This window comes from Eucyclogobius newberryi, unplaced genomic scaffold (genome assembly GCF_026437365.1).
Source record: "Eucyclogobius newberryi isolate DKJ021-1_F unplaced genomic scaffold, fEucNew1.0.hap1 SCAF_4, whole genome shotgun sequence".
Classification (NCBI taxonomy): domain Eukaryota; kingdom Metazoa; phylum Chordata; class Actinopteri; order Gobiiformes; family Gobiidae; genus Eucyclogobius; species Eucyclogobius newberryi.
The window spans coordinates 39,237,215-39,262,845 of record NW_027316056.1 but is presented as its reverse complement, the minus strand read 5'-3'; the positions used below and the strand labels follow the sequence as shown (position 1 = coordinate 39,262,845).

General features: G+C 48.5%; 1 protein-coding gene across 1 annotated transcript in view; it reads right to left on the bottom strand.

The window, feature by feature from the left end:
* Positions 1–136: 136 nt before the first annotated feature.
* iqce (IQ motif containing E) overlaps positions 137–25,631 on the bottom strand; it is a 28,698-nt gene continuing 3,203 nt past the window's right edge. The window contains exons 3-21 of the mRNA XM_072463773.1: positions 24,762–24,804; positions 24,378–24,533; positions 22,865–22,963; positions 19,017–19,081; positions 18,829–18,942; positions 18,707–18,757; positions 18,011–18,081; positions 16,436–16,508; positions 16,319–16,359; positions 10,876–11,027; positions 8,153–8,208; positions 7,851–8,065; positions 6,001–6,108; positions 5,289–5,526; positions 3,972–4,031; positions 3,615–3,715; positions 2,801–2,886; positions 2,674–2,718; positions 137–2,125 (exon numbers count right to left, since the gene is read on the bottom strand). Of these exons, the coding sequence (XP_072319874.1) occupies positions 2,016–2,125; positions 2,674–2,718; positions 2,801–2,886; positions 3,615–3,715; positions 3,972–4,031; positions 5,289–5,526; positions 6,001–6,108; positions 7,851–8,065; positions 8,153–8,208; positions 10,876–11,027; positions 16,319–16,359; positions 16,436–16,508; positions 18,011–18,081; positions 18,707–18,757; positions 18,829–18,942; positions 19,017–19,081; positions 22,865–22,963; positions 24,378–24,533; positions 24,762–24,804 (1,884 nt within the window). The 3' untranslated portion in view covers positions 137–2,015. The remainder of the gene's footprint in view (positions 2,126–2,673; positions 2,719–2,800; positions 2,887–3,614; positions 3,716–3,971; positions 4,032–5,288; positions 5,527–6,000; positions 6,109–7,850; positions 8,066–8,152; positions 8,209–10,875; positions 11,028–16,318; positions 16,360–16,435; positions 16,509–18,010; positions 18,082–18,706; positions 18,758–18,828; positions 18,943–19,016; positions 19,082–22,864; positions 22,964–24,377; positions 24,534–24,761; positions 24,805–25,631) is intronic.

Genomic DNA, 25,631 nt, shown 5'->3' with positions numbered 1-25,631 from the left:
GATGAAAGTAGTCTCGCAGCAGAATAAAAATCATTTATTCCGTTTGGCTCAGCAGCAAAAGCAAAATCAATAACAGTTATTATTTTACATCAACACCACATGACAAATCAGTGTTATTCTTAGGCAATGCCCACGATATAAATCTGCCTAAAACAGACACGACTCCACGTGAATCAGCTGCAATTTAACTGCATTAGGCACTTAGGCAAAAACAACCACTCGCTCAAAAACCCGGCCTATGGGAGCAGACTGAGCTGAAAGGTGCAGTACGGCCCCGATCCACCAGGCGGGTTCACTTTAGCACGCTCTGGAACGATTGACAGAAAGACGTTTAGTAATTCCATGTTTGTGTGTGGCATGCAAGCTAGCGTGCACAGGAACAGTTTTGCCTCATTTCTTTGACTTCTTTGCAACGCCTCTACGCCGTGTTTGAACCTCTTTTATGTCACGCTCTGGCTTTGGATCATGTCAGACGCTTTATGAGCTTGAATTCAGAAGCGTGCAGTGAATTTTATGGATGGGCCTTCCACGTGATCCTACTGAGGTAACTCGCATTCCTCGAAGCACTGAATGGATTAAATAGTCTCACTTCACTGACCTATTAATTACATAAATTAGCGCTCTGTGTTGTTAAAACACTGCCTGTGTTTCTAATTAACATCTGATCTCTATAAACATGAACAGAGCCTGAGCTACAAACAAAGACTTGTCTCTAAAAGAGGTTTTATGTCTGTCTGTTGAAACGTGACTTCACTTCTCCTCTGCACATGCTCAGTTAGAGCTTCTCTTCTCCTCTGCACATGCTCAGTTAGAGCTTCTCTTCTCCTCTGCACATGCTCACTTAGAGCTCCACTTCTCTTCTGCACATGCTCAGTTAGGGCTTCACTTCTCCTCTGCACATGCACAGTTAAAGCTTCTCTTCTCTGCACATGCTCAGTTAGGGCTTCACTTCTCTGTACATGCTCAGTAACATATGTAGAGCTCTAAAACAAGCTGCTGTCCGCTCTGGTTCTAAAAGCTCATGTTAGAGGGCAGAGCATGAACGAGCCTCTGAACCACAGACTGAGCAGCTGCAGGAGAAGAAGAACCAAGCTTCCTGCAGTACTGCTCAGTGACCTGTAGAGGACACTAAACAACACTGTGACTTCAGCGAAGCTTCAGCAGCAGAAGTGAGGGGAAAAAAGGCTTCTCTGGATATATTTCTGAACATTTTAAATTATGACACGCGGTAACGTTCGATTGTATTGGTCAATCACTGCTTGCCTGGATTGCCCTGACCACACGACACTGCTGGAAATGTAATATTTTGGGTCTTGGGACTAAGTGTAGATGAACAGGAAACAGCTGTTTGCTAAGCATGTGGGTTCAACATACAAGTTAGCATCAGTGGAAGTGTTTGCTCTGACTCTGGTGTGTAGCTCTTTGTAGTGAGCCAGAACCTCACTTTGGATGACTTAGAATCGAAGTATCGGTCGATATTTTCATTTAAGACGGTGGAAACACTTAGATCGTCCCAATGTGCTCCAAAGTCAACCAGTGGAAACAAGCCTCGTGTAACTGTTCTGGTGGAGGATTTGCCACCTTCTCTAGTCAGATCTGGGGTGAATATGTTTTCTAAGGTACCGTATTTTACGAACTATAAGTCGCCCCTTTTTTCATAGTTTTGGCCGGGGTGCGACTTATATTATTATACTTATATACTTATAGTCCGGAGCAACTTATATGTGATATTCCAGTGCAACTGGAGTATGAACTATCATGCATTTTTTGGCTGGTGCGACTTATACTCCAGTGAAACTTATAGTCCGGACATTTTTTAAGCAATAAAAATACCAGTAATTGGAAAAATATGCTAATTATGAGCAGGCTGGAGGTGTCCGTTCCACCAGAAAAGTGACTCAGTGCAGCTTTACAGAACATCAGGCCAGAAGCAGCATGTTTGAAGCACATGTCTGCGCCTCGTTTTGTCTGTTCTCGTGATTGGACACGGGCGATTCTGACACATCCGATTGGCTCTACGCGGTCACGACTTCTCGTCTTCTGATTGGACGAGATGGAGACACGATGATGTTGTCAGAATCGTCTGAATCTGAATGTGTGGCTTGTGCAGAAGGATCAGTGCGAGCTGCAAAACACAAAGCATAAACGTGTTCAATCATAAACGTGTTCAATCATAAACGTGTTCAATCATAAACGTGTTCAAACATAAACGTGTTCAAACATAAACGTGTTCAAACATAAACGTGTTCAATCATAAACGTGTTCAATCATAAACGTGTTCAATCATAAACGTGTTCAAACATAAACGTGTTCAAACATAAACGTGTTCAAACATAAACGTGTTCAATCATAAACGTGTTCAAACATAAACGTGTTCAAACATAAACGTGTTCAAACATAAACGTGTTCAATCATAAACGTGTTCAAACATAAACGTGTTCAAACATAAACGTGTTCAAACATAAACGTGTTCAATCATAAACGTGTTCAATCATAAACGTGTTCAAACATAAACGTGTTCAAACATAAACGTGTTCAATCATAAACGTGTTCAAACATAAACGTGTTCAAACATAAACGTGTTCAAACATAAACGTGTTCAAACATAATCGCCTTGGTAACTGAATGTGTAGATTTAAAAGAGTTAACGGTTAAACAGTTCATTTGTCTGACCGTGGTCAGCGTCTGCTCGTGGCTTCGTGTCCGCCGTGTCCAAACCTGCAGGACAACACACACATTTGTACAGGAGGTAGGACACGGTGTAGCGTTAGCGGCTGCGTGAGCGCTTGTATTTGCTCACCGGCTCCCTCAGGTGGACGTGACGAGGCGTGACGTCCTGCTGTGGTCAGACTGTGTTCTAATCCTGACCGCTCTGGTAACGTCCAGCTGAAACACAAGAACACAATTGCCCATGTTTTGTAATCCTCAGTAGCTTGTGCCTTCCCACTAGGGCTGTCAAAATAATTTAAAATACTCACACTTAAAAACTAATGAATACTTAAAGGTTGAATGGATGATTTTTTGGGCCCAAATCTGAGTCTTATTTCCTCGTGGCGTGAACTGTCCATTTGTCCTGCCACGTATCAATCATAAAACGCACCTATCGCTCACCTGCAGCCGCGTGCGGATCGTCCCACGTTTCCGCGTGCCTAAGCGCATTGATCTATCATAATATAGTTCCCTCAGTGTACGGGGCAAAATGAAGACGGAGAAAGACAGTTCGAGCTGACGCAGAAGTGGACAGAAATCTACGGGAGACGAGAGATGTGATGTGATCCATCGCACTAATAAACAAACGCACGTGTGTGTTGTATCAGTCCACACGGGGGAGTGGCATGTGCACGGGGGAGTGGCATGCGCACGGGGGAGTGGCATGCGCACGGGGGAGTGGCATGCGCACGGGGGAGTGGCATGTGCTTCCGCCTGAGTTCTCAAATCGCCGAAAAATCGTTCATACAAACCCTCCACCAGAAAAGTTGATGATTATAATATAGAGCGGGAAAAGGTCAAGGAAACCGAAATTGGCATCAACTTCCCACAACGTCACAAACTCTCTGACCCTGAGCTTCAGAAGAAAAGAGAACGCTTGCCCCCGCTTAGATCTGACCAGTCACCTGTGCGGGGAGGGTCCCGAGCGCGTCAGGTGACCTCTGAGCGCAGCCTGGATCAGGAGCAGGCTGTTCAGGTCCAGCAGGCCGTTGGAGAGCTCCGCCTCCTGGAAAGACAAAGACATGGACTGAAGGCAGTGAGAGGTCAGCGCCATCTAGAGGTCAAAGAGTAAGGTAATGTTGTAATTCTGAATAGGAAAAGTCCTTTATTCTCTGGGACGTAAAACACTGACGATGGAAACGACAGATGGAAACCTGTGGAGTGAACTTAAAAACATCGTAACTGATGATGTTATTGATGATGTAATGTCATTTTATGTAAAACAAAGTGTTTTACATAACATAGTCGTGTTGTCGTCCCACCTCGAGATGAGACCGTCTGTGGAGGTGACCTCTTAGAACCGACTGCAACAACACCACGTCCTGCGAAGGAGAAGAAGAGGAGAGGGGAGAGGGAGGAGAGAGGAGGAGAGGAGGGAGAGGAGAGGAGGAGAGGAGGAGAGGAGGGAGAGGAGAGGGGGAGAGGAGGGAGAGGAGAGGGGAGAGGGAGGAGAGGAGGGAGAGGAGGGAGAGGAGGAGAGGAGGGAGAGGAGGGAGAGGAGGAGAGGAGAGGGGGAGAGGAGGGAGAGGAGAGGGGAGAGGGAGGAGAGGAGGGAGAGGAGAGGGGAGAGGGAGGAGAGGAGGGAGAGGAGGGAGAGGAGAGGAGGAGAGGAGGGAGAGGAGGAGAGGAGAGGGGGAGAGGAGGGAGGAGAGGAGGGAGGAGAGGAGGAGAGGAGAGGAGGGAGAAGAGGAGAGGGGGAGAGGAGGGAGGAGAGGAGGAGAGGAGAGGAAGGAGAGGAGGAGAGAGGAGAGGAGGGAGAGGAGGGAGGAGAGGAGGGAGGAGAGGAGGAGAGGAGGGAGGAGAGGAGGGAGAAGAGGAGAGAGAGGAGAGGAGGAGAGGAGAGGAGGGAGAGGAGGAGAGAGGAGAGGAGGAGAGGAGAGGAGGGAGAGGAGGAGAGGAGGAGAGAGAGGAGAGGAGAGGAGGGAGGAGAGGAGGGAGGAGAGGAGGGGAGAGAGGAGAGGGAGGAGAGGAGGGGAGGAGGCAGAGGAGGAGAGGAGGCAGAGGAGGAGAGAGAGGAGAGGAGGAGAGGAGAGGAGGGAGAGGAGGAGAGGAGGGAGGAGAGGAGAGGAGAGGAGGGAGGAGAGGAGGGAGGAGAGGAGGGAGGAGAGGAGGGGAGAGAGGAGAGGGAGGAGAGGAGGGAGGAGAGAAAAACAGAGTGAGATGTGGAGGAATCTAGGGCAGTGTCTTTATATAACTCTACATCAGTTACACAAGGACTAGTACAGGAGCGGATACTACATGTTTGTATATTTATATTTGGATGTTTTACTTCATCTTGGATTGGGCATTGAAGGTTCCATAATTATTCAAATAATAACGACTGTATAAGTATTTGAGATGATTTAACTGATGATGTTCAGCTAAATTCAATAAAAACACGTCTTTGTGAAATGACTCAGCTTTAGAACTCACATTTACATTTGAAATGTAATAACCCAACACAGGCAGAGGGGCCAATCACCTCGCTCCAAAGCTTTGGAGGCGGGTGCTAAACGGGCCGGGCCACTCCCACTCCAGAGTGAACCAGTGGAAACGTGGCTCAAACTGAACACATTCTGTGCAGACTAAACGGAGAGTACCCGGTCTCTGTGCGCCCTCCAGCCTCTCTGGATGGCCCGCGCCGCTCGCTCCTTCCTCCGGGCCTCCGTACTGTGTCCGTCTCCCCGGGGCCCCCCTCTGTCGTCCAGCTGTTCCCCTGCCCCATGAGAGAGGCTGAGGGGGCCGCTGAGGGGGGCGCTGAGGGGGCCGCTGAGGGCCGCTCGCTCCCTCTCTTCCTCCAGGGTCTGAAGCTTCGTCCACAGCGCCTCCGTCTCCTCTCTGTTATTGTCATGTCCAAACAAAAGTCAAGTTAAAACTGATGAAGAACATTTGAGAACATCTGGACCTCATGTTTGGAGAGAACACCATGTCACAGAACCTGCCAGGGCCACTGCTAGCTCTCTGGGGGCCCTCTGGGGGCCCTCTGGGGGCCCTAAACACAAACTCACAAAGTTAGTCCTGTTGCGTTAGTGGGGAAAGTGTCTAGATGATTTGAGGATGATATAAACATATTAGAAAGCTTTTGTGAACTTATTTAAATGTGTCTGATGATACGCTTGAACTGAAAGAGAAAATATTTAACCTTTATCTTAGATTCACTTAAATCTGCCAGCTTATTCCATTCCATTTCAAGCAGATCAACTCGTTTGCTTTAAATTGACATCGAATAATGACCTGGGAGAAGGTGATGTCGTTACTTTGAACCTGAATAAGTATATGTTCAAGTATTTGAACATATATATGTCCTCGTACTTGTGCCGCTGGCGCTCTTCGTCCCGCTCACGCGTCTGTCCCGTCTTCCACTCCTCCCTCTCCTTTTCACGCTTCTCTCCTTCGCTCTTCGCCCGCTCCAGCTCTTCTCTGAAAACACCACGTTTAAAAAGGAAACGGAGCGACGGGTCAGAGTTTAAGAGAAGAATTTGCCTTTTAACAGTTAAGAATGCAGATGTTTTGTCAAAATGCAGATGATCCACGGTTAATATCTCTAATTACTGAACCACATGAAACAAAAAACACTTCTTTGTTAGAAATAAAGTGACGAATGTAAACGGTACGAGGCCTTTAAACGGTTAAATAACAAACATCTTTGGGTGAATTCTGGACAGCTCCTTTGATTGCAGGTGAAAGTTTACCGTATTTTCCGCACTATAAAGCGCACGTAAAAGTCTTTAACGTCCTCAAAAGCCGTCCATGCACTTAATAGTCCGGTGCGCTTAGTATATGGTTTATTTCTGGTTGTGCTTACTGACCGCAAAGATATTTTGTGTGGTACACTGTGTATAAAGAAGATTTGGGACACGAGACGTGATGCGCGACTAGAGTTACAGTACTCCGGAACCGGAAGTCCCAACAATATGTGTGCAAAGCATTCTGGGAACAGTAGTCTTCTGCTACACGCAGCGCATGCGAAACTTTGTCAAAACGTAAACAACATTTTCAGTCAGGCACAACGCAGACACCTAACGGTAAATGAAGGACCCCAAGAATCTTGTCCCAAGATGGCTACTACCAAGAGACCATTGGATCTGTTATATTATCGCAAGAAATACGCTTACGGGCTAAATTATCAGTCAACTGTGGTCAGAGGGCGGAAGGCAGGAAGGCCGGAATCATCACTGAACTGCCACGTGGGTCCGAGATGCGCCATCACATGACCAAAGAGATTTTAGCACGGAGCACCATCTGCGTTTTGGCTGCTTTTACCATTTTGCGCCTCAGCAGACATTAAACCGGGACACACGGGACAAAGTCTGTGCGAAACCAGGACAAATGCACCGGAACACGGGACGTAAACAATCGGGGCTGTCCCAGGTAAATCGGGACGTCTGGTCACAGCTATGCAGGATGTACTTCAGCTGCATTTGAAGGATTTGATGACGAGGAATGAACTGAAAAAGTGAGTGTATTGTGATGTATTTTACGTGTTGCAACTGAACGAGGCTGGGAGTTGTTGTGGATATGCTAACGTGTCTGTTAGCGATAGCAGAGTGTGTTTTGATGTTGAACAATGTTGATCTGAATGAGTTGAACGTGTTTAATAAAGCTCAACTGACTCTGACTTATCGTATGTTTTGTTTATCTTATGCACTTTATCGTGCAGTGTGCTTTATGTATGGACCAGGACACATGATACACAGAGAGCTGATGGTGCGCTTAATAATCCGGTGCGCCTTTTCGTGCGCAAAATACGATAAGAGTTTTGACTTCAGAGGTGGTTTCCTTCCACAGAGACGTAAAGATCAGGCCCTAAAGCAGCTCCTACACACACCAAACTGCACAATCTGAGACTCAGAAAGCTTCTGACGGATCGTGCAGAAGGATTTGTTCATATTTCATCCATAGCTTGATTTATTCAACTTGTTTTACTCCAGAAAATTAGGCGGAATTTGCATTTGACGTATATTTTCTAATCTAATCTTTGTTTGTTTGTTTGTTTTCTATATCTACAATGTCAAAAAAAAGAAATATAAACCTGGTTCTGTCCATTTTCCAGTGTTAAGTGTTCCAAATAGTGTGCATGAATAAAAACCATACAAAGTCTCTAAATGTACCATTATTTTCTCTTAATTAAAGCACAAAGTCTGATCCTTCTGAACACTCACTCTCTCCTCCTCAGTCTCTCCTGTAGCTCCGCCCTCTCGTCTTCCCATTGGCCGAGGCGTACTTTCAGTGCGGACTCCTCCTCCCCGCCCTCGGTCATGGTTGCCACGGCGATCCCTGCCTCTGTTGCCATGGTGAACGGCCATGTCTGCGCCTCCTGGTCCAATAGCGTGCGGCTTTTCTCCGGGTGGGCGGGCCTTTTCTTGTCTTCAGGCCTCTGATTGGACGAGAGAGGAGTTTGTGTTTAAACGTGTGAATGGAGCAGGGACCACGCACACACACACACGCTCACCCGCTCGCTCACCCGCTCCAGCTCCAGCAGCCTCCTCAGCAGCCTTTGTTTACTCCAGTCCCTGTAACCTGCAACACCCACGAGTCATTAAAGACGCAAAGTGGAACATCTCCACTGGAAACAGGCATCGCTTTACACTTCAGTCACATGAGCAAATAGGAAAAAAACAACAAAACAACAGTCAAATTCAGGACTATTCAATTTAAGTCACATCTTCAGAATATATTTTCTTACATACACATGATTACTGGTTTAGACCTGCTTTCTGGTTTAGTCCTGGTTTAGACCTGATATAGACCTGGTTTAGGGATGGTTTAGCCCTGGTTTAGACCTAGTTTAGACCTGGTTAAGGCCTGGTTTAGGTCTGGTTTAGGCCTGGTTTAGACATAGTTTAGACCTGGTTTAGACCTGGTTTAGGCCTGGTTTAGGCCTGATAGACCTGATTTAGGCCTGATATAAACCTAGTTTAGGCCTTGCTTAGGCCTGATATAAACCTAGTTTAGATCTGGTTTAGACCTGGTTTAGACCTGGTTTAGTCCTGGTTTAATCCTGGTTTAGTCCTGGTTTAGTCCTGGTTTAGTCCTGGTTTAGTCCTGGTTTAGGCCTGGTTTAGGCCTGGTTTAGGCCTAGTTTAGACCTGGTTTAGGTCTGGTTTAGGCCTGATATAGACCTAGTTTGGACCTAGCTTAGCCCTGGTTTAGTCCTGGTTTAGACTTAGTTTAGACCTGGTTTAGTTCTGGTTTAGTCCTGGTTTAGTCCTGGTTTAGTCCTGGTTTAGTCCTGGTTTAGACCTGGTTTAGACCTGGTTTAGGCCTGGTTTACGCCTGGTTTAGACAAAGTTTAGACCTGGTTTAGGCCTTGTTTAGGCCTGATATAGACCTAGTTTAGATCTGGTTTAGGCCTGATATAGACCTAGTGTAGGCCTGGTTTAGTCCTGATTTAGTCCTGGTTTAATCCTGGTTTAGTCCTGGTTTAGACCTTGTTATGGCCTGGTTTAGGCCTAGTTTAGACCTGGTTTAGGCCTGAAATAGACCTAGTTTAGTCCTGGTTTAGTCCTGGTTTAGACCTAGTTTAGGCCTGGTTTAGGCCTGATATAGTCCTGGTTTAGTCCTGGTTTAGACCTGGTTAAGGCCTGGTTTAGGCCTGGTTTATGTCTGGTTTATGCCTGGTTTAGGTCTGGTTTAGGCCTGGTTTAGACAAAGTTTAGACCTGGTTTAGGCCTGGTTTATGTCTGGTTTAGACCTGGTTTAGGCCTGATATAGAACTGGTTTAGACCTGGTTTAGGCCTGATATAGACCTAGTGTAGGCCTGGTTTAGACCTGGTTTAGTCCTGGTTTAGGCCTTGTTTAATCCTGGTTTAGTCCTGGTTTAGACCTTGTTACAGCCTGGTTTAGACAAAGTTTAGACAAAGTTTAGACCTGGTTTAGGTCTGGTTTAGGTCTGGTTTAGGTCTGGTTTAGGTCTGGTTTAGGTCTGGTTTAGGTCTGGTTTAGATCTGGTTTAGGCCTGATATAGACCTAGTGTAGGCCTGGTTTAGACCTGGTTTAGGCCTGGTTTAATCCTGGTTTAGTCCTGGTTTAGACCTTGTTAAGGCCTGGTTTAGGCCTAGTTTAGACCTAGTTTAGGCCTAGTTTAGACCTGGTTTAGACCTGGTGGGTTCTCCTGACCTGTGAGCCCTCCAGGCGGGTTCTCCTGACCTGTGAGCCCTCCAGACGGGTTCTCCTGACCTGTGAGACCTCCAGACGGGTTCTCCTGACCTGTGAGCCCTCCAGACGGGTTCTCCTGACCTGTGAGCCCTCCAGACGGGTTCTCCTGACCTGTGAGACCTCCAGGCGGGTTCTCCTTACCTGTGAGCCCTCCAGACGGGTTCTCCTGACCTGTGAGCCCTCCAGACGGGTTCTCCTGACCTGTGAGCCCTCCAGAACCTGTGAGCCCTCCAGGCGGGTTCTCCTGACCTGTGAGACCTCCAGGCGGGTTCTCCTGACCTGTGTTCTCCTGACCTGTGAGACCTCCAGGTGGGTTCTCCTGACCTGTGAGACCTCCAGGCGGGTTCTCCTGACCTGTGAGACCTCCAGGCGGGTTCTCCTGACCTGTGAGAGCTACAGGCGGGTTCTCCTGACCTGTGAGACCTCCAGGCAGGTTCTCCTGACCTGTGAGACCTCCAGGCGGGTTCTCCTGACCTGGGTTCTCCTGACCTGTGAGACCTCCAGGCGGGTTCTCCTGACCTGTGAGACCTCCAGGCGGGTTCTCCTGACCTGGGTTCTCCTGACCTGTGAGACCTCCAGACGGGTTCTCCTGACCTGTGAGACCTCCAGGCGGGTTCTCCTGACCTGTGAGACCTCCAGACGGGTTCTCCTGACCTGTGAGACCTCCAGGCGGGTTCTCCTGACCTGGGTTCTCCTGACCTGTGAGACCTCCAGGCGGGTTCTCCTGACCTGTGAGACCTACAGGCGGGTTCTCCTGACCTGTGAGACCTCCAGGCGGGTTCTCCTGACCTGTGAGACCTCCAGGCGGGTTCTCCTGACCTGGGTTCTCCTGACCTGTGAGACCTCCAGGCGGGTTCTCCTGACCTGTGAGACCTCCAGGCGGGTTCTCCTGACCTGGGTTCTCCTGACCTGTGAGACCTCCAGGCGGGTTCTCCTGACCTGTGAGCCCTCCAGCCGGGTTCTCCTGACCTGTGAGACCTCCAGGCGGGTTCTCCTGACCTGTGAGCCCTCCAGCCGGGTTCTCCTGACCTGTGAGACCTCCAGGCGGGTACTCCGTGCTCAGCTCCTCTCTGAGCGTGCTGTTCTCCTGCTGGAGCTGGCTCACTCTCTCCGTCAGGCGCAGCACGCTGGAGTTTAGCGCCCTCTGCTGGCGCTGGGAGCACTTACTCTCCGCCCGGCAGCTGCAGACACACACATCACACACACATCATACACATATCATAGACACACACATCACACACACACACACACACACACATCATAGACAAACACATCACACACACATCATACACATATCATAGACACACACATCACACACACACACACACATCACACACACATCACAGACACACACACATCATAGACACACACACACACATACACACACACACACACACACACACATCACACACACATCACAGACACACACACACATATACACATACACACATACACACACACATCACACACACATCACAGACACACACACATCATAGACACACACACACACATACACACACACATCACACACACATCACAGACACACACACATCATAGACACACACACACACATACACATACACACACACACACACACACACACATATACACATACACACATACACACACACACACACACATCACACACACATCACAGACACACACACACATATACACATACACACATACACACATACACACACACACACACACACACATCACACACACATCACAGACACACACACATCATAGACACACACATACACATACACATACACACACACACACACACACACATACACAGACACACATACACACACACACACACACAGACAGAGAAACTGACTAGAACTAAATGTGATGTTGATGAATATTGAAGTATTCGTGGTAAAAATGTGTAAAAAATACTACCTGAAATAATATTAGATGTTTGTAATGAGACAAAGCTCTGACCACAAGTTCTGACCACAAGTTCTGACCAGAAGCTCTGACCAGAAGCTCTGACCAGAAGCTCTGACCACTAGTTCTGACCAGAAGCTCTGACCAGAAGCTCTGACCAGAAGCTCTGACCAGAAGCTCTGACCACTAGTTCTGACCAGAAGCTCTGACCAGAAGCTCTGACCAGAAGCTCTGACCAGAAGTCCTGAACCAGTAGCACTGGACTAGACCAAGACTAGTCCCCGAGCACTACCTAAGTACACAGATGTGCCACGTTTATGTATTTCTACTTGATATGAACAGAAGTGCGGTCAGAAAGAGTCCAGTGCGGTCAGAAAGAGTCCAGAGCGGTCAGAAAGAGTCCAGTGCGGTCAGAAAGAGTCCAGAGCGGTCAGAAAGAGTCCAGAGCGGTCAGGAGTCCAGTGCGGTCAGAAAGAGTCCAGTGCGGTCAGAAAGAGTCCAGAGCGGTCAGAAAGAGTCCAGTGCGGTCAGAAAGAGTCCAGAGCGGTCAGAAAGAGTCCAGAGCGGTCAGGAGTCCAGTGCGGTCAGAAAGAGTCCAGGGCGGTCAGAAAGAGTCCAGTGCGGTCAGAAAGAGTCCAGTGCGGTCAGAAAGAGTCCAGAGCGGTCAGAAAGAGTCCAGAGCGGTCAGGAGTCCAGTGCGGTCAGAAAGAGTCCAGAGCGGTCAGAAAGAGTCCAGTGCGGTCAGAAAGAGTCCAGTGCGGTCAGAAAGAGTCCAGAGCGGTCAGGAGTCCAGTGCGGTCAGAAAGAGTCCAGTGCGGTCAGAAAGAGTCCAGAGCGGTCAGAAAGAGTCCAGAGCGGTCAGGAGTCCAGTGCGGTCAGAAAGAGTCCAGAGCGGTCAGGAGTCCAGTGCGGTCAGAAAGAGTCCAGAGCGGTCAGAAAGAGTCCAGAGCGGTCAGGAGTCCAGTGCGGTCAGAAAGAGTCCAGAGCGGTCAGAAAGAGTCCAGTGCGGTCAGAAAGAGTCCAGAGCGGTCAGGAGTCCAGTGCGGTCAGAAAGAGTCCAGAGCGGTCAGAAAGAGTCCAGTGCGGTCAGAAAGAGTCCAGAGCGGTCAGGAGTCCAGTGCGGTCAGAAAGAGTCCAGAGCGGTCAGAAAGAGTCCAGAGCGGTCAGGAGTCCAGTGCGGTCAGAAAGAGTCCAGTGCGGTCAGAAAGAGTCCAGGGCGGTCAGGAGTCCAGTGCGGTCAGAAAGAGTCCAGTGCGGTCAGAAAGAGTCCAGAGCGGTCAGAAAGAGTCCAGAGCGGTCAGGAGTCCAGTGCGGTCAGAAAGAGTCCAGTGCGGTCAGAAAGAGTCCAGAGCGGTCAGAAAGAGTCCAGTGCGGTCAGAAAGAGTCCAGTGCGGTCAGAAAGAGTCCAGAGCGGTCAGGAGTCCAGTGCGGTCAGAAAGAGTCCAGTGCGGTCAGAAAGAGTCCAGAGCGGTCAGGAGTCCAGTGCGGTCAGAAAGAGTCCAGTGCGGTCAGAAAGAGTCCAGAGCGGTCAGAAAGAGTCCAGTGCGGTCAGAAAGAGTCCAGAGCGGTCAGGAGTCCAGTGCGGTCAGAAAGAGTCCAGTGCGGTCAGAAAGAGTCCAGAGCGGTCAGGAGTCCAGTGCGGTCAGAAAGAGTCCAGAGCGGTCAGAAAGAGTCCAGAGCGGTCAGGAGTCCAGTGCGGTCAGAAAGAGTCCAGTGCGGTCAGAAAGAGTCCAGTGCGGTCAGAAAGAGTCCAGAGCGGTCAGGAGTCCAGTGCGGTCAGAAAGAGTCCAGTGCGGTCAGGAGTCCAGTGCGGTCAGAAAGAGTCCAGTGCGGTCAGAAAGAGTCCAGAGCGGTCAGAAAGAGTCCAGAGCGGTCAGGAGTCCAGTGCGGTCAGAAAGAGTCCAGTGCGGTCAGAAAGAGTCCAGTGCGGTTTTCGGTTTGATCTAATCTTCAAAAACCCCGAGCGACGAGCGACAGAGACTGTTGTATTTGGAAAACAAAAGTACAAATGAACCTTAAAGGTGCCATAAGATGGTTTTTGTCACGTTTCGTAGTCTGTCCTAAGTGTATCATTGATAATAATAAGTGTTGTGCAACACCCTTAACATAATAGTTAAGAAATATCACCCAGACCTTGGACCCCCTCACCAACCCGGAAATGCAGACGGCTTGGTTTGATATTCGCCCCCACCCTTGTGAAGAGCGATCTGGCTCCCCCGCCCAACCCGTGACGTAGTCTCAGAGCGCATGTGTGCCCCGCCCACCCGTGACGTAGTCTCAGAGCGCATGTGTGCCCCGCCCAACCCGTGACGTAGTCTCAGAGCGCATGTGTGCCCCGCCCAACCCGTGACGTAGTCTCAGAGCGCATGTGTGCCCCGCCCACCCGTGACGTAGTCTCAGAGCGCATGTGTGCCCCGCCCACCCGTGACGTAGTCTCAGAGCGCATGTGTGCCCCGCCCAACCCGTGACGTAGTCTCAGAGCGCATGTGTGCCCCGCCCAACCCGTGACGTAGTCTCAGAGCGCATGTGTGCCCCGCCCACCCGTGACGTAGTCTCAGAGCGCATGTGTGCCCCGCCCACCCGTGACGTAGTCTCAGAGCGCATGTGTGCCCCGCCCAACCCGTGACGTAGTCTCAGAGCGCATGTGTGCCCCGCCCACCCGTGACGTAGTCTCAGAGCGCATGTGTGCCCCGCCCAACCCGTGACGTAGTCTCAGAGCGCATGTGTGCCCCGCCCAACCCGTGACGTAGTCTCAGAGCGCATGTGTGCCCCGCCCACCCGTGACGTAGTCTCAGAGCGCATGTGTGCCCCGCCCACCCGTGACGTAGTCTCAGAGCGCATGTGTGCCCCGCCCAACCCGTGACGTAGTCTCAGAGCGCATGTGTGCCCCGCCCAACCCGTGACGTAGTCTCAGAGCGCATGTGTGCCCCGCCCACCCGTGACGTAGTCTCAGAGCGCATGTGTGCCCCGCCCACCCGTGACGTAGTCTCAGAGCGCATGTGTGCCCCGCCCAACCCGTGACGTAGTCTCAGAGCGCATGTGTGCCCCGCCCACCCGTGACGTAGTCTCAGAGCGCATGTGTGCCCCGCCCAACCCGTGACGTAGTCTCAGAGCGCATGTGTGCCCCGCCCACCCGTGACGTAGTCTCAGAGCGCATGTGTGCCCCGCCCACCCGTGACGTAGTCTCAGAGCGCATGTGTGCCCCGCCCACCCGTGACGTAGTCTCACAGCTGTCAGCTCCGCCGCGCGAGTGAGTGACAACCGATAAAACTTTAGATCAACAAAGAGTCTACTTTGAGCCTAAATAAAACTGGTGTTGATTCTACCGCGTGCGCAGAACAGATGTATCTACAGATCTAAATATAGGGGGATGGTGACGCGGTCTTGCACCCACCGCCCGTCAGTTTGGAGATTGGAGGAAAGGAGATAGTCTGTAATATCGCTAAAAACTGCGGGAATCAATCTAAAAAACACTCTGGACATATATGAAGCACAAATAGCAATGAAGAAGGTTAAAAGCTCTGAAAAGTCGATTTTACATGTTATGGGACCTTTAAGTGGTTTGTTCAGGTCGTGAGGAAAAGGACAAGAACGAGAGAGAAAATGTTGAAAAAGCTATTGTAAAGTCCATGATATTTGTGTGACTTGACATTCTTTTACTGCTGAATCTACAGAACATGATGATAGAAGAAGACGGCTCCTGCTACACTTTCTACACCGGATGCCCTCCCTCCTGACTGAAGAGTCCCTCCTGACTGAAGAGTCCCTCCTGACTGAAGAGTACCTCCTGACTGAAGAGTGACTGAAGAGTACATCCTGACTGAAGAGTACCTCCTGACTGAAGAGTCCCTCCTGACTGAAGAGTCCCTCCTGACTGAAGAGTCCCTCCTGACTGAAGAGTCCCTCCTGACTGAAGAGTACCTCCTGACTGAAGAGTCCCTCCTGACTGAAGAGTCCCTCCTGACTGAAGAGTGACTGAAGAGTACCTCCTGACTGAAGAGTACCTCCTGACTGAAGAGTCCCTCCTGACTGAAGAGTCCCTCCTGACTGAAGAGTCCCTCATGACTGAAGAGTCCCTCCTGACTGAAGAGTACCTCCTGACTGAAGAGTCCCTCCTGACTGAAGAGTACCTCCTGACTGAAGAGTCCCTCCTGACTGAAGAGTACCTCCTGACTGAAGAGTCCCTCCTGACTGAAGAGTACCTCCTGACTGAAGAGTCCCTCCTGACTGAAGAGTACCTCCTGACTGAAGAGTACCTCCTGACTGAAGAGTGACTGAAGAGTACATCCTGACTGAAGAGTCCCTCCTGACTGAAGAGTACCTCCTGACTGAAGAGTCCCTCCTGACTGAAGAGTACCTCCTGACTGAAGAGTCCCTCCTGACTGAAGAGTACCTCCTGACTGAAGAGTCCCTCCTGACTGAAGAGTACCTCCTGACTGAAGAGTCCCTCCTGACTGAAGAGTACCTCCTGACTGAAGAGTACCTCCTGACTGAAGAGTCCCTCCTGACTGAAGAGTACCTCCTGACTGAAGAGTACCTCCTGACTGAAGAGTCCCTCCTGACTGAAGAGTACCTTCTCTCTGCCGCCTCCAGGAGCATCTTGAGTCTTTGGATCTGGAACGGAACAAGACGTTTTGACTCCGGAAGTGATTTTTATCCCATGCGTTTTACTCTGAACATGAAACCTCACCTCCTCGAAGTAGGTCTGCGCCGTGATCTTCAGCTCCTCCAGGCGGGTGGTCCTCAGCTCGCTCTGGAGGCGACTGAAACACCGGAGCGTCTGTGCTCAGAAACTGACTCTACGCCGCCATTTTGTACGAGAACAATGTGGCTAAAAAGGCCGGTTCATTACGACGAGAGACGAGACGCATAAACCAGGTCTGACTCTGTTCCCTGACCTCACACGCGTCTGCCTGGGGTTTATACTTCACAACACTGTCATTTCCCTGACCTCACACGCGTCTGCCTGGGGTTTATACTTCACAACACTGTCATTTCCCTGACCTCGCACGCGTCTGCCTCGGGTTTATACTTCACAACACTGTCATTTCCCTGACCTCGCACGCGTCTGCCTCGGGTTTATACTTCACAATACTGTCATTTCCCTGACCTCGCACGCGTCTGCCTCGGGTTTATACTTCACAATACTGTCATTTCCCTGACCTCACCCGCGTCTGCCTCGGGTTTATACTTCACAATACTGTCATTTCCCTGACCTCACACGCGTCTGCCTGGGGTTTATACTTCACAACACTGTCATTTCCCTGACCTCGCACGCGTCTGCCTCGGGTTTATACTTCACAATACTGTCATTTCCCTGACCTCGCACGCGTCTGCCTCGGGTTTATACTTCACAATACTGTCATTTCCCTGACCTCGCACGCATCTGCCTCGGGTTTATACTTCACAACACTGTCATTTCCCTGACCTCGCACGCGTCTGCCTCGGGTTTATACTTCACAATACTGTCATTTCCCTGACCTCGCACGCGTCTGCCTCGGGTTTATACTTCACAATACTGTCATTTCCCTGACCTCACCCGCGTCTGCCTCGGGTTTATACTTCACAATACTGTCATTTCCCTGACCTCACACGCGTCTGCCTGGGGTTTATACTTCACAACACTGTCATTTCCCTGACCTCGCACGCGTCTGCCTCGGGTTTATACTTCACAATACTGTCATTTCCCTGACCTCGCACGCGTCTGCCTCGGGTTTATACTTCACAATACTGTCATTTCCCTGACCTCGCACGCATCTGCCTCGGGTTTATACTTCACAACACTGTCATTTCCCTGACCTCGCACGCGTCTGCCTCGGGTTTATACTTCACAATACTGTCATTTCCCTGACCTCGCACGCGTCTGCCTCGGGTTTATACTTCACATTACTGTCATTTCCCTGACCTCGCACGCGTCTGCCTCGGGTTTATACTTCACAATACTGTCATTTCCCTGACCTCGCACGCATCTGCCTCGGGTTTATACTTCACAACACTGTCATTTCCCTGACCTCGCACGCGTCTGCCTCGGGTTTATACTTCACAATACTGTCATTTCCCTGACCTCGCACGCGTCTGCCTCGGGTTTATACTTCACATTACTGTCATTTCCCTGACCTCGCACGCGTCTGCCTCGGGTTTATACTTCACAATACTGTCATTTCCCTGACCTCGCACGCGTCTGCCTCGGGTTTATACTTCACAACACTGTCATTTCTCGAGGCCGTTTTGGGGCAGAAAAAGCCGTGGTTTGGACTCTTCATACCTGAGAGCGTTCTCCTTCTCCCGACACTGCTGCTCCAGTTTGAGTATGCGCTGCTTCAGCCCGTTCACCACCTGCACACACACAACACAAGTCGGGTTTCCATTGCTCCTGGAACGACTTATACATGAAATGACCAAACGGAGGAGTGTTGTGCTGAGCATGGAGCCGCATTAAGCAGAAAAGGCCTTAATAACCTGAACCCCACATCATTGGATTTCTAATGCAAATACTCACAGAAATGTTGAGCCCACAATCGTTTCATATTTTATCTATTAGAAAAGCAAAATAAACTTTTTGCTTATGTTTTATTATAAAGACTAAAATCATCAAAAAAATTCAAATTTGAGCCTGTTTACTTACTGAAAAAGGGTTTGTCTACACTCACTCTATTCCGGAATTTTGAATATTCAGATGAGATTAAATCAAATGTTATTTAATTTCATTGAATGTATTAATTTAGATATGTTTTTAATTGATTCAAGATTTTAGTTTTTTTTTATTAATTTATTAAAAAAAAATATATATATATATATTTATTTATTTTTTTCAAAATATAAAATACAAAAACAAATAGACGTCAACTACACATTTAAATACAAAAGTCCCATTTGGTCCATATTTGGTCGGTCAGATATTTTTAAAGGGTCAACGCTCACATAACCGTCCGTGATAAAAGCTGAAAGTGCTTGAACTCACCACGCTGCCGTCTCTCTTCTTGTCCACCAAACTGCGGGTAAACTCAGCTCCCTAAAAACAAACGGAACAACTCACTGTTTCTACGTCGAGCCCGGTCCAGACACTGTACTCGTGAGACTGACTTTGGTGGGATCCAGCAGCTCCTCGATCTGCTTCTCGCGCTTGGTGTTCTCCTCCTCTAGGCGGCGCACTTTGGCTCTCGTTTGCCTGTTGTCCGACTTGTGCGCGTGAAGAGTCTGCAGGACGAGAGCGTGCGAGCGGGTTAGAACTAGCGTCACGTCCTACTGTTGGCTAATGTTCTTTACGTCACCTTCTTGAGGCGAATGATCTCCTCGTACATGTCCTCCTTGTCTCTGAAGTCAGAAGATGAGAAGCCTAGAACACAGGACGAGATGAGAAGTCTAGAACACAGGACGAGATGAGAAGTCTAGAACACAGGACGCGATAAGAAGCCTAAAACACAGGACGAGATGAGAAGCCTAGAACACAGGACGTGATGAGAAGCCTAGAACACAGGACGCGATGAGAAGCCTAGAACACAGGACGTGATGAGAAGCCTAGAACACAGGACGCGATGAGAAGCCTAGAACACAGGACGTAATGAGAAGCCTAGAACACAGGACGCGATGAGAAGCCTAGAACACAGGACGCGATGAGAAGCCTAGAACACAGGACATGATGAGAAGCCTAGAACACAGGACAAGATGAGAAGTCTAGAACACAGGACGCGATAAGAAGCCTAAAACACAGGACGAGATGAGAAGCCTAGAACACAGGACGAGATGAGAAGCCTAGAACACAGGACGCGATAAGAAGCCTAGAACACAGGACGCGATAAGAAGCCTAGAACACAGGACGCGATGAGAAGCCTAGAACACAGGACGAGATGAGAAGCCTAAAACACAGGACGAGATGAGAAGCATAGAACACAGGACGTGATGAGAAGCCTAGAACACAGGACGAGATGAGAAGCCTAGAACACAGGACGAGATGAGAAGCCTAGAACACAGGACGTGATGAGAAGCCTAGAACACAGGACGTGATGAGAAGTCTAGAACACAGGACGAGATGAGAAGCCTAGAACACAGGACGCGATGAGAAGCCTAGAACACAGGACGTGATGAGAAGCCTAGAACACAGGACGTGATGAGAAGTCTAGAACACAGGACATGATGAGAAGCCTAGAACACAGGACGCGATGAGAAGCCTAGAACACAGGACGAGATGAGAAGCCTAAAACACAGGACGAGATGAGAAGCATAGAACACAGGACGTGATGAGAAGCCTAGAACACAGGACGAGATGAGAAGCCTAGAACACAGGACGCGATGAGAAGCCTAGAACACAGGACGTGATGAGAAGCCTAGAACACAGGACGTGATGAGAAGTCTAGAACACAGGACATGATGAGAAGCCTAGAACACAGGACAAGATGAGAAGCCTAGAACACAGGACGTGATGAGAAGCCTAAAACACAGGACGAGATGAGAAGCCTAGAACACAGGACGAGATGAGAAGCCTAGAACACAGGACGAGATGAGAAGTCTAGAACACAGGACGCGATAAGAAGCCTAAAACACAGGACGAGATGAGAAGTCTAGAACACAGGACGCGATAAGAAGCCTAGAACACAGGACGCGATGAGAAGCCTAGAACACAGGACGAGATGAGAAGCCTAGAACACAGGACGAAATGAGAAGCCTAGAACACAGGACGAGATGAGAAGTCTAGAACACAGGACGCGATAAGAAGCCTAAAACACAGGACGAGATGAGAAGCCTAGAACACAGGACAAGATGAGAAGCCTAGAACACAGGACAAGATGAGAAGTCTAGAACACAGGACGCGATGAGAAGCCTAGAACACAGGACGAGATGAGAAGCCTAGAACACAGGACAAAATGAGAAGCCTAGAACACAGGACGAGATGAGAAGTCTAGAACACAGGACAAGATGAGAAGTCTAGAACACAGGACGCGATAAGAAGCCTAAAACACAGGACGAGATGAGAAGCCTAGAACACAGGACAAGATGAGAAGTCTAGAACACAGGACGCGATGAGAAGCCTAGAACACAGGACGAGATGAGAAGCCTAGAACACAGGACAAAATGAGAAGCCTAGAACACAGGACGAGATGAGAAGTCTAGAACACAGGACGCGATAAGAAGCCTAAAACACAGGACGAGATGAGAAGCCTAGAACACAGGACAAGATGAGAAGCCTAGAACACAGGACAAGATGAGAAGTCTAGAACACAGACGCGATAAGAAGCCTAAAACACAGGACGAGATGAGAAGCCTAGAACACAGGACGAGATGAGAAGCCTAGAACACAGGACGCGATGAGAAGCCTAGAACACAGGACGAGATGAGAAGCCTAGAACACAGGACGAGATGAGAAGTCTAGAACACAGGACGCGATAAGAAGCCTAAAACACAGGACGAGATGAGAAGCCTAGAACACAGGACAAGATGAGAAGCCTAGAACACAGGACAAGATGAGAAGTCTAGAACACAGACGCGATAAGAAGCCTAAAACACAGGACGAGATGAGAAGCCTAGAACACAGGACGAGATGAGAAGCCTAGAACACAGGACGCGATAAGAAGCCTAGAACACAGGACGAGATGAGAAGCCTAGAACACAGGACGCGATAAGAAGCCTAGAACACAGGACGCGATGAGAAGCCTAGAACACAGGACGAGATGAGAAGCCTAAAACACAGGACGAGATGAGAAGCATAGAACACAGGACGTGATGAGAAGCCTAGAACACAGGACGAGATGAGAAGCCTAGAACACAGGACGCGATGAGAAGCCTAGAACACAGGACGCGATGAGAAGCCTAGAACACAGGACGTGATGAGAAGTCTAGAACACAGGACATGATGAGAAGCCTAGAACACAGGACAAGATGAGAAGCCTAGAACACAGGACGTGATGAGAAGCCTAAAACACAGGACGAGATGAGAAGCCTAGAACACAGGACGAGATGAGAAGCCTAGAACACAGGACGAGATGAGAAGTCTAGAACACAGGACGCGATAAGAAGCCTAAAACACAGGACGAGATGAGAAGTCTAGAACACAGGACGCGATAAGAAGCCTAGAACACAGGACGCGATGAGAAGCCTAGAACACAGGACGAGATGAGAAGCCTAGAACACAGGACGAAATGAGAAGCCTAGAACACAGGACGAGATGAGAAGTCTAGAACACAGGACAAGATGAGAAGCCTAGAACACAGGACAAGATGAGAAGTCTAGAACACAGACGCGATAAGAAGCCTAAAACACAGGACGAGATGAGAAGCCTAGAACACAGGACAAGATGAGAAGCCTAGAACACAGGACAAGATGAGAAGTCTAGAACACAGACGCGATAAGAAGCCTAAAACACAGGACGAGATGAGAAGCCTAGAACACAGGACAAGATGAGAAGTCTAGAACACAGGACGCGATGAGAAGCCTAGAACACAGGACGAGATGAGAAGCCTAGAACACAGGACAAAATGAGAAGCCTAGAACACAGGACGAGATGAGAAGTCTAGAACACAGGACGCGATAAGAAGCCTAAAACACAGGACGAGATGAGAAGCCTAGAACACAGGACAAGATGAGAAGCCTAGAACACAGGACAAGATGAGAAGTCTAGAACACAGACGCGATAAGAAGCCTAAAACACAGGACGAGATGAGAAGCCTAGAACACAGGACGAGATGAGAAGCCTAGAACACAGGACGAGATGAGAAGCCTAGAACACAGGACGAGATGAGAAGCCTAGAACACAGGACGAGATGAGAAGTCTAGAACACAGGACGCGATAAGAAGCCTAAAACACAGGACGAGATGAGAAGCCTAGAACACAGGACGCGATGAGAAGCCTAGAACACAGGACGAGATGAGAAGCCTAGAACACAGGACGAGATGAGAAGCCTAGAACACAGGACGAGATGAGAAGCCTAGAACACAGGACGCGATGAGAAGCCTAGAACACAGGACGAGATGAGAAGCCTAGAACACAGGACGAGATGAGAAGCCTAGAACACAGGACGCGATGAGAAGCCTAGAACACAGGACGAGATGAGAAGCCTAGAACACAGGACGAGATGAGAAGCCTAGAACACAGGACGAGATGAGAAGCCTAGAACACAGGACGTACCACTAGGCGCAGAGTGGAGCAGTCGTTGCTGTTTCCTGAAGTTCTTTATGAGCAGCTCTGGAGAGACGTTACACTCGGCTCTGATAATCGGAGACACATCTACAACACACAGTTTGAGCGTTTAAAACAAGTCGTGATATTTTCAATGTACATGCTCTTCCTCGGACACTTATAGCCCGCACAGACCGTTCTAAACCTCCGCGGTGGTGGACAGTAACAGTACACAAGTAAAAGCCTTCAGTACTTACTTAATTACCGTGGGTACTTTTGACTTTTCACTCTGAGCAGGTATCTGTACTTCCAACTCCACTACATTTTTAACTGGACTGTTTAACTGAAGTGCAAAAAAAATGACTTTTCTTCACAGTTTTTCTTACTACAACTTCTTTTACTTTACTGTGCTTTTACTTAACAAACAAAATGTAGAATTAAGGAGGACAGCCGATACAGTTTATGCTAAAAAGTGCAAATACGGTTAAACCTTTAATTGGAATACAATGATATGATAGAAATCTAACCTGTTCCATCTCTTTTAAACTATGAATACTTTATAATGTTGTGACGTCAACTCAATCACACTTCTTACGAGACTGTCTTTTATTTGGTCCCAAACGGATCCTCTCTTCTGAGTCACCTCCTTTGCCTTTCCTCTGTGCCGTGTGTACCGTGTGTACCGTGTGTACCGTGTGTACCGTGTGTTGCCGTGTGTTGCCGTGTGTACTGTGTGTAGCCGTGTGTACTGTGTGTTGCTGTGTGTACTGTGTATTGTGTTGCTGTGTGTACTGTGTGTAGCCGTGTGTACCGTGTGTTGCCGTGTGTACTGTGTGTAGCCGTGTGTACTGTGTGTTGCTGTGTGTACTGTGTATTGTGTTGCTGTGTGTACTGTGTGTAGCCGTGTGTACCGTGTGTTGCCGTGTGTACTGTGTGTAGCCGTGTGTACTGTGTGTTGCTGTGTGTACTGTGTGTTGCCGTGTGTACTGTGTATTGTGTTGCTGTGTGTACTGTGTGTAGCCGTGTGTACTGTGTGTTGCCGTGTGTACTGTGTGTAGCCGTGTGTACTGTGTGTTGCTGTGTGTACTGTGTATTGTGTTGCTGTGTGTACTGTGTGTAGCCGTGTGTACCGTGTGTTGCCGTGTGTACTGTGTGTAGCCGTGTGTACTGTGTGTTGCTGTGTGTACTGTGTGTTGCCGTGTGTACTGTGTATTGTGTTGCTGTGTGTACTGTGTGTAGCCGTGTGTACTGTGTGTAGCCGTGTGTACTGTGTGTTGCTGTGTGTACTGTGTGTTGCCGTGTGTACTGTGTATTGTGTTGCTGTGTGTACTGTGTGTAGCCGTGTGTACTGTGTGTTGCCGTGTGTACTGTGTGTTGCCGTGTGTACTGTGTGTAGCCGTGTGTACTGTGTGTTGCCGTGTGTACTGTGTGTAGCCGTGTGTACTGTGTGTTGCCGTGTGTACTGTGTGTTGCCGTGTGTACTGTGTGTTGTGTTGCTGCGTGTACTGTCTGTTGTGTGTACCGTGCCCGTTGCTGAGGAAGGCAGAGCGCCCGGGCCCTGTCTCCCTGTCCCCGGGGGTGCCCTCTCTGCTGCCTCCTAGAGACGCCCGGGGGAGCCTCCAGGCGGCCACGGCGGCTCTGCGCGGGTTCATGTTCAGGCTGGTCAGGTACGGAGACTCTGCACAGGGAAAGTTAGGACGTAATGTGTGTTTACAAGTCATAAAAACACTTTCCAGGACACGCAGTATGCATTATGACACCTACTGGCTGCAGTGGGGATTACAGTTACAGTAGGTTAGCCCCGATAGGCTAACGCAGAGGCAACACAGTGATTTGAGGCAGAAACGCTCAGAACGAGTCTGGCAAAGATTTATGGACTTAAAAAACAATAGAACAGAATGCTTACTGGGGGAATGAGGAGGCTTGGACATTCGCTGCCGAGGGGTTTTCTAGATGATGAAAAAAGGAAGAGCAAAATAATTCAAGAATACACATTACATCACAATACATCACAATACATCACAACACATCACATTACATTACAATACATCACATTACATCACATTACATCACATTACATCACAATACATCACAATACATCACATTACATTACAATACATCACATTACATTACAATACATCACATTACATCAAATTACATTACAATACATCACAACACATCACAACACATCACATTACATTACAATACATCACATTACATCACAATACATCACAACACATTACAATACATCACAATACATCACATTACATCACAATACATCACAACACATTACATCACAATACATCACATTACATTACAATACATCACATTACATCACATTACATCACAATACATCACAATACATCACATTACATCACATTACATCACAACACAATACATCACAACACATCACATTACATTACAATACATCACAACACATCACATTACATTACAATACATCACAACACATCACATTACATTACAATACATCACAACACATCACATTACATTACAATACATCACATTACATCACATTACATCACAATACATCACAACACATCACATTACATTACAATACATCACATTACATTACAATACATCACATTACATCACAATACATCACAACACATCACATTACATTACAATACATCACAATACATCACAATACATCACATTACATCACAACACATCACAACACATTACATCACAACACATCACATTACATCACAATACATCACATTACATTACAATACAATACATCACATTACATCACATT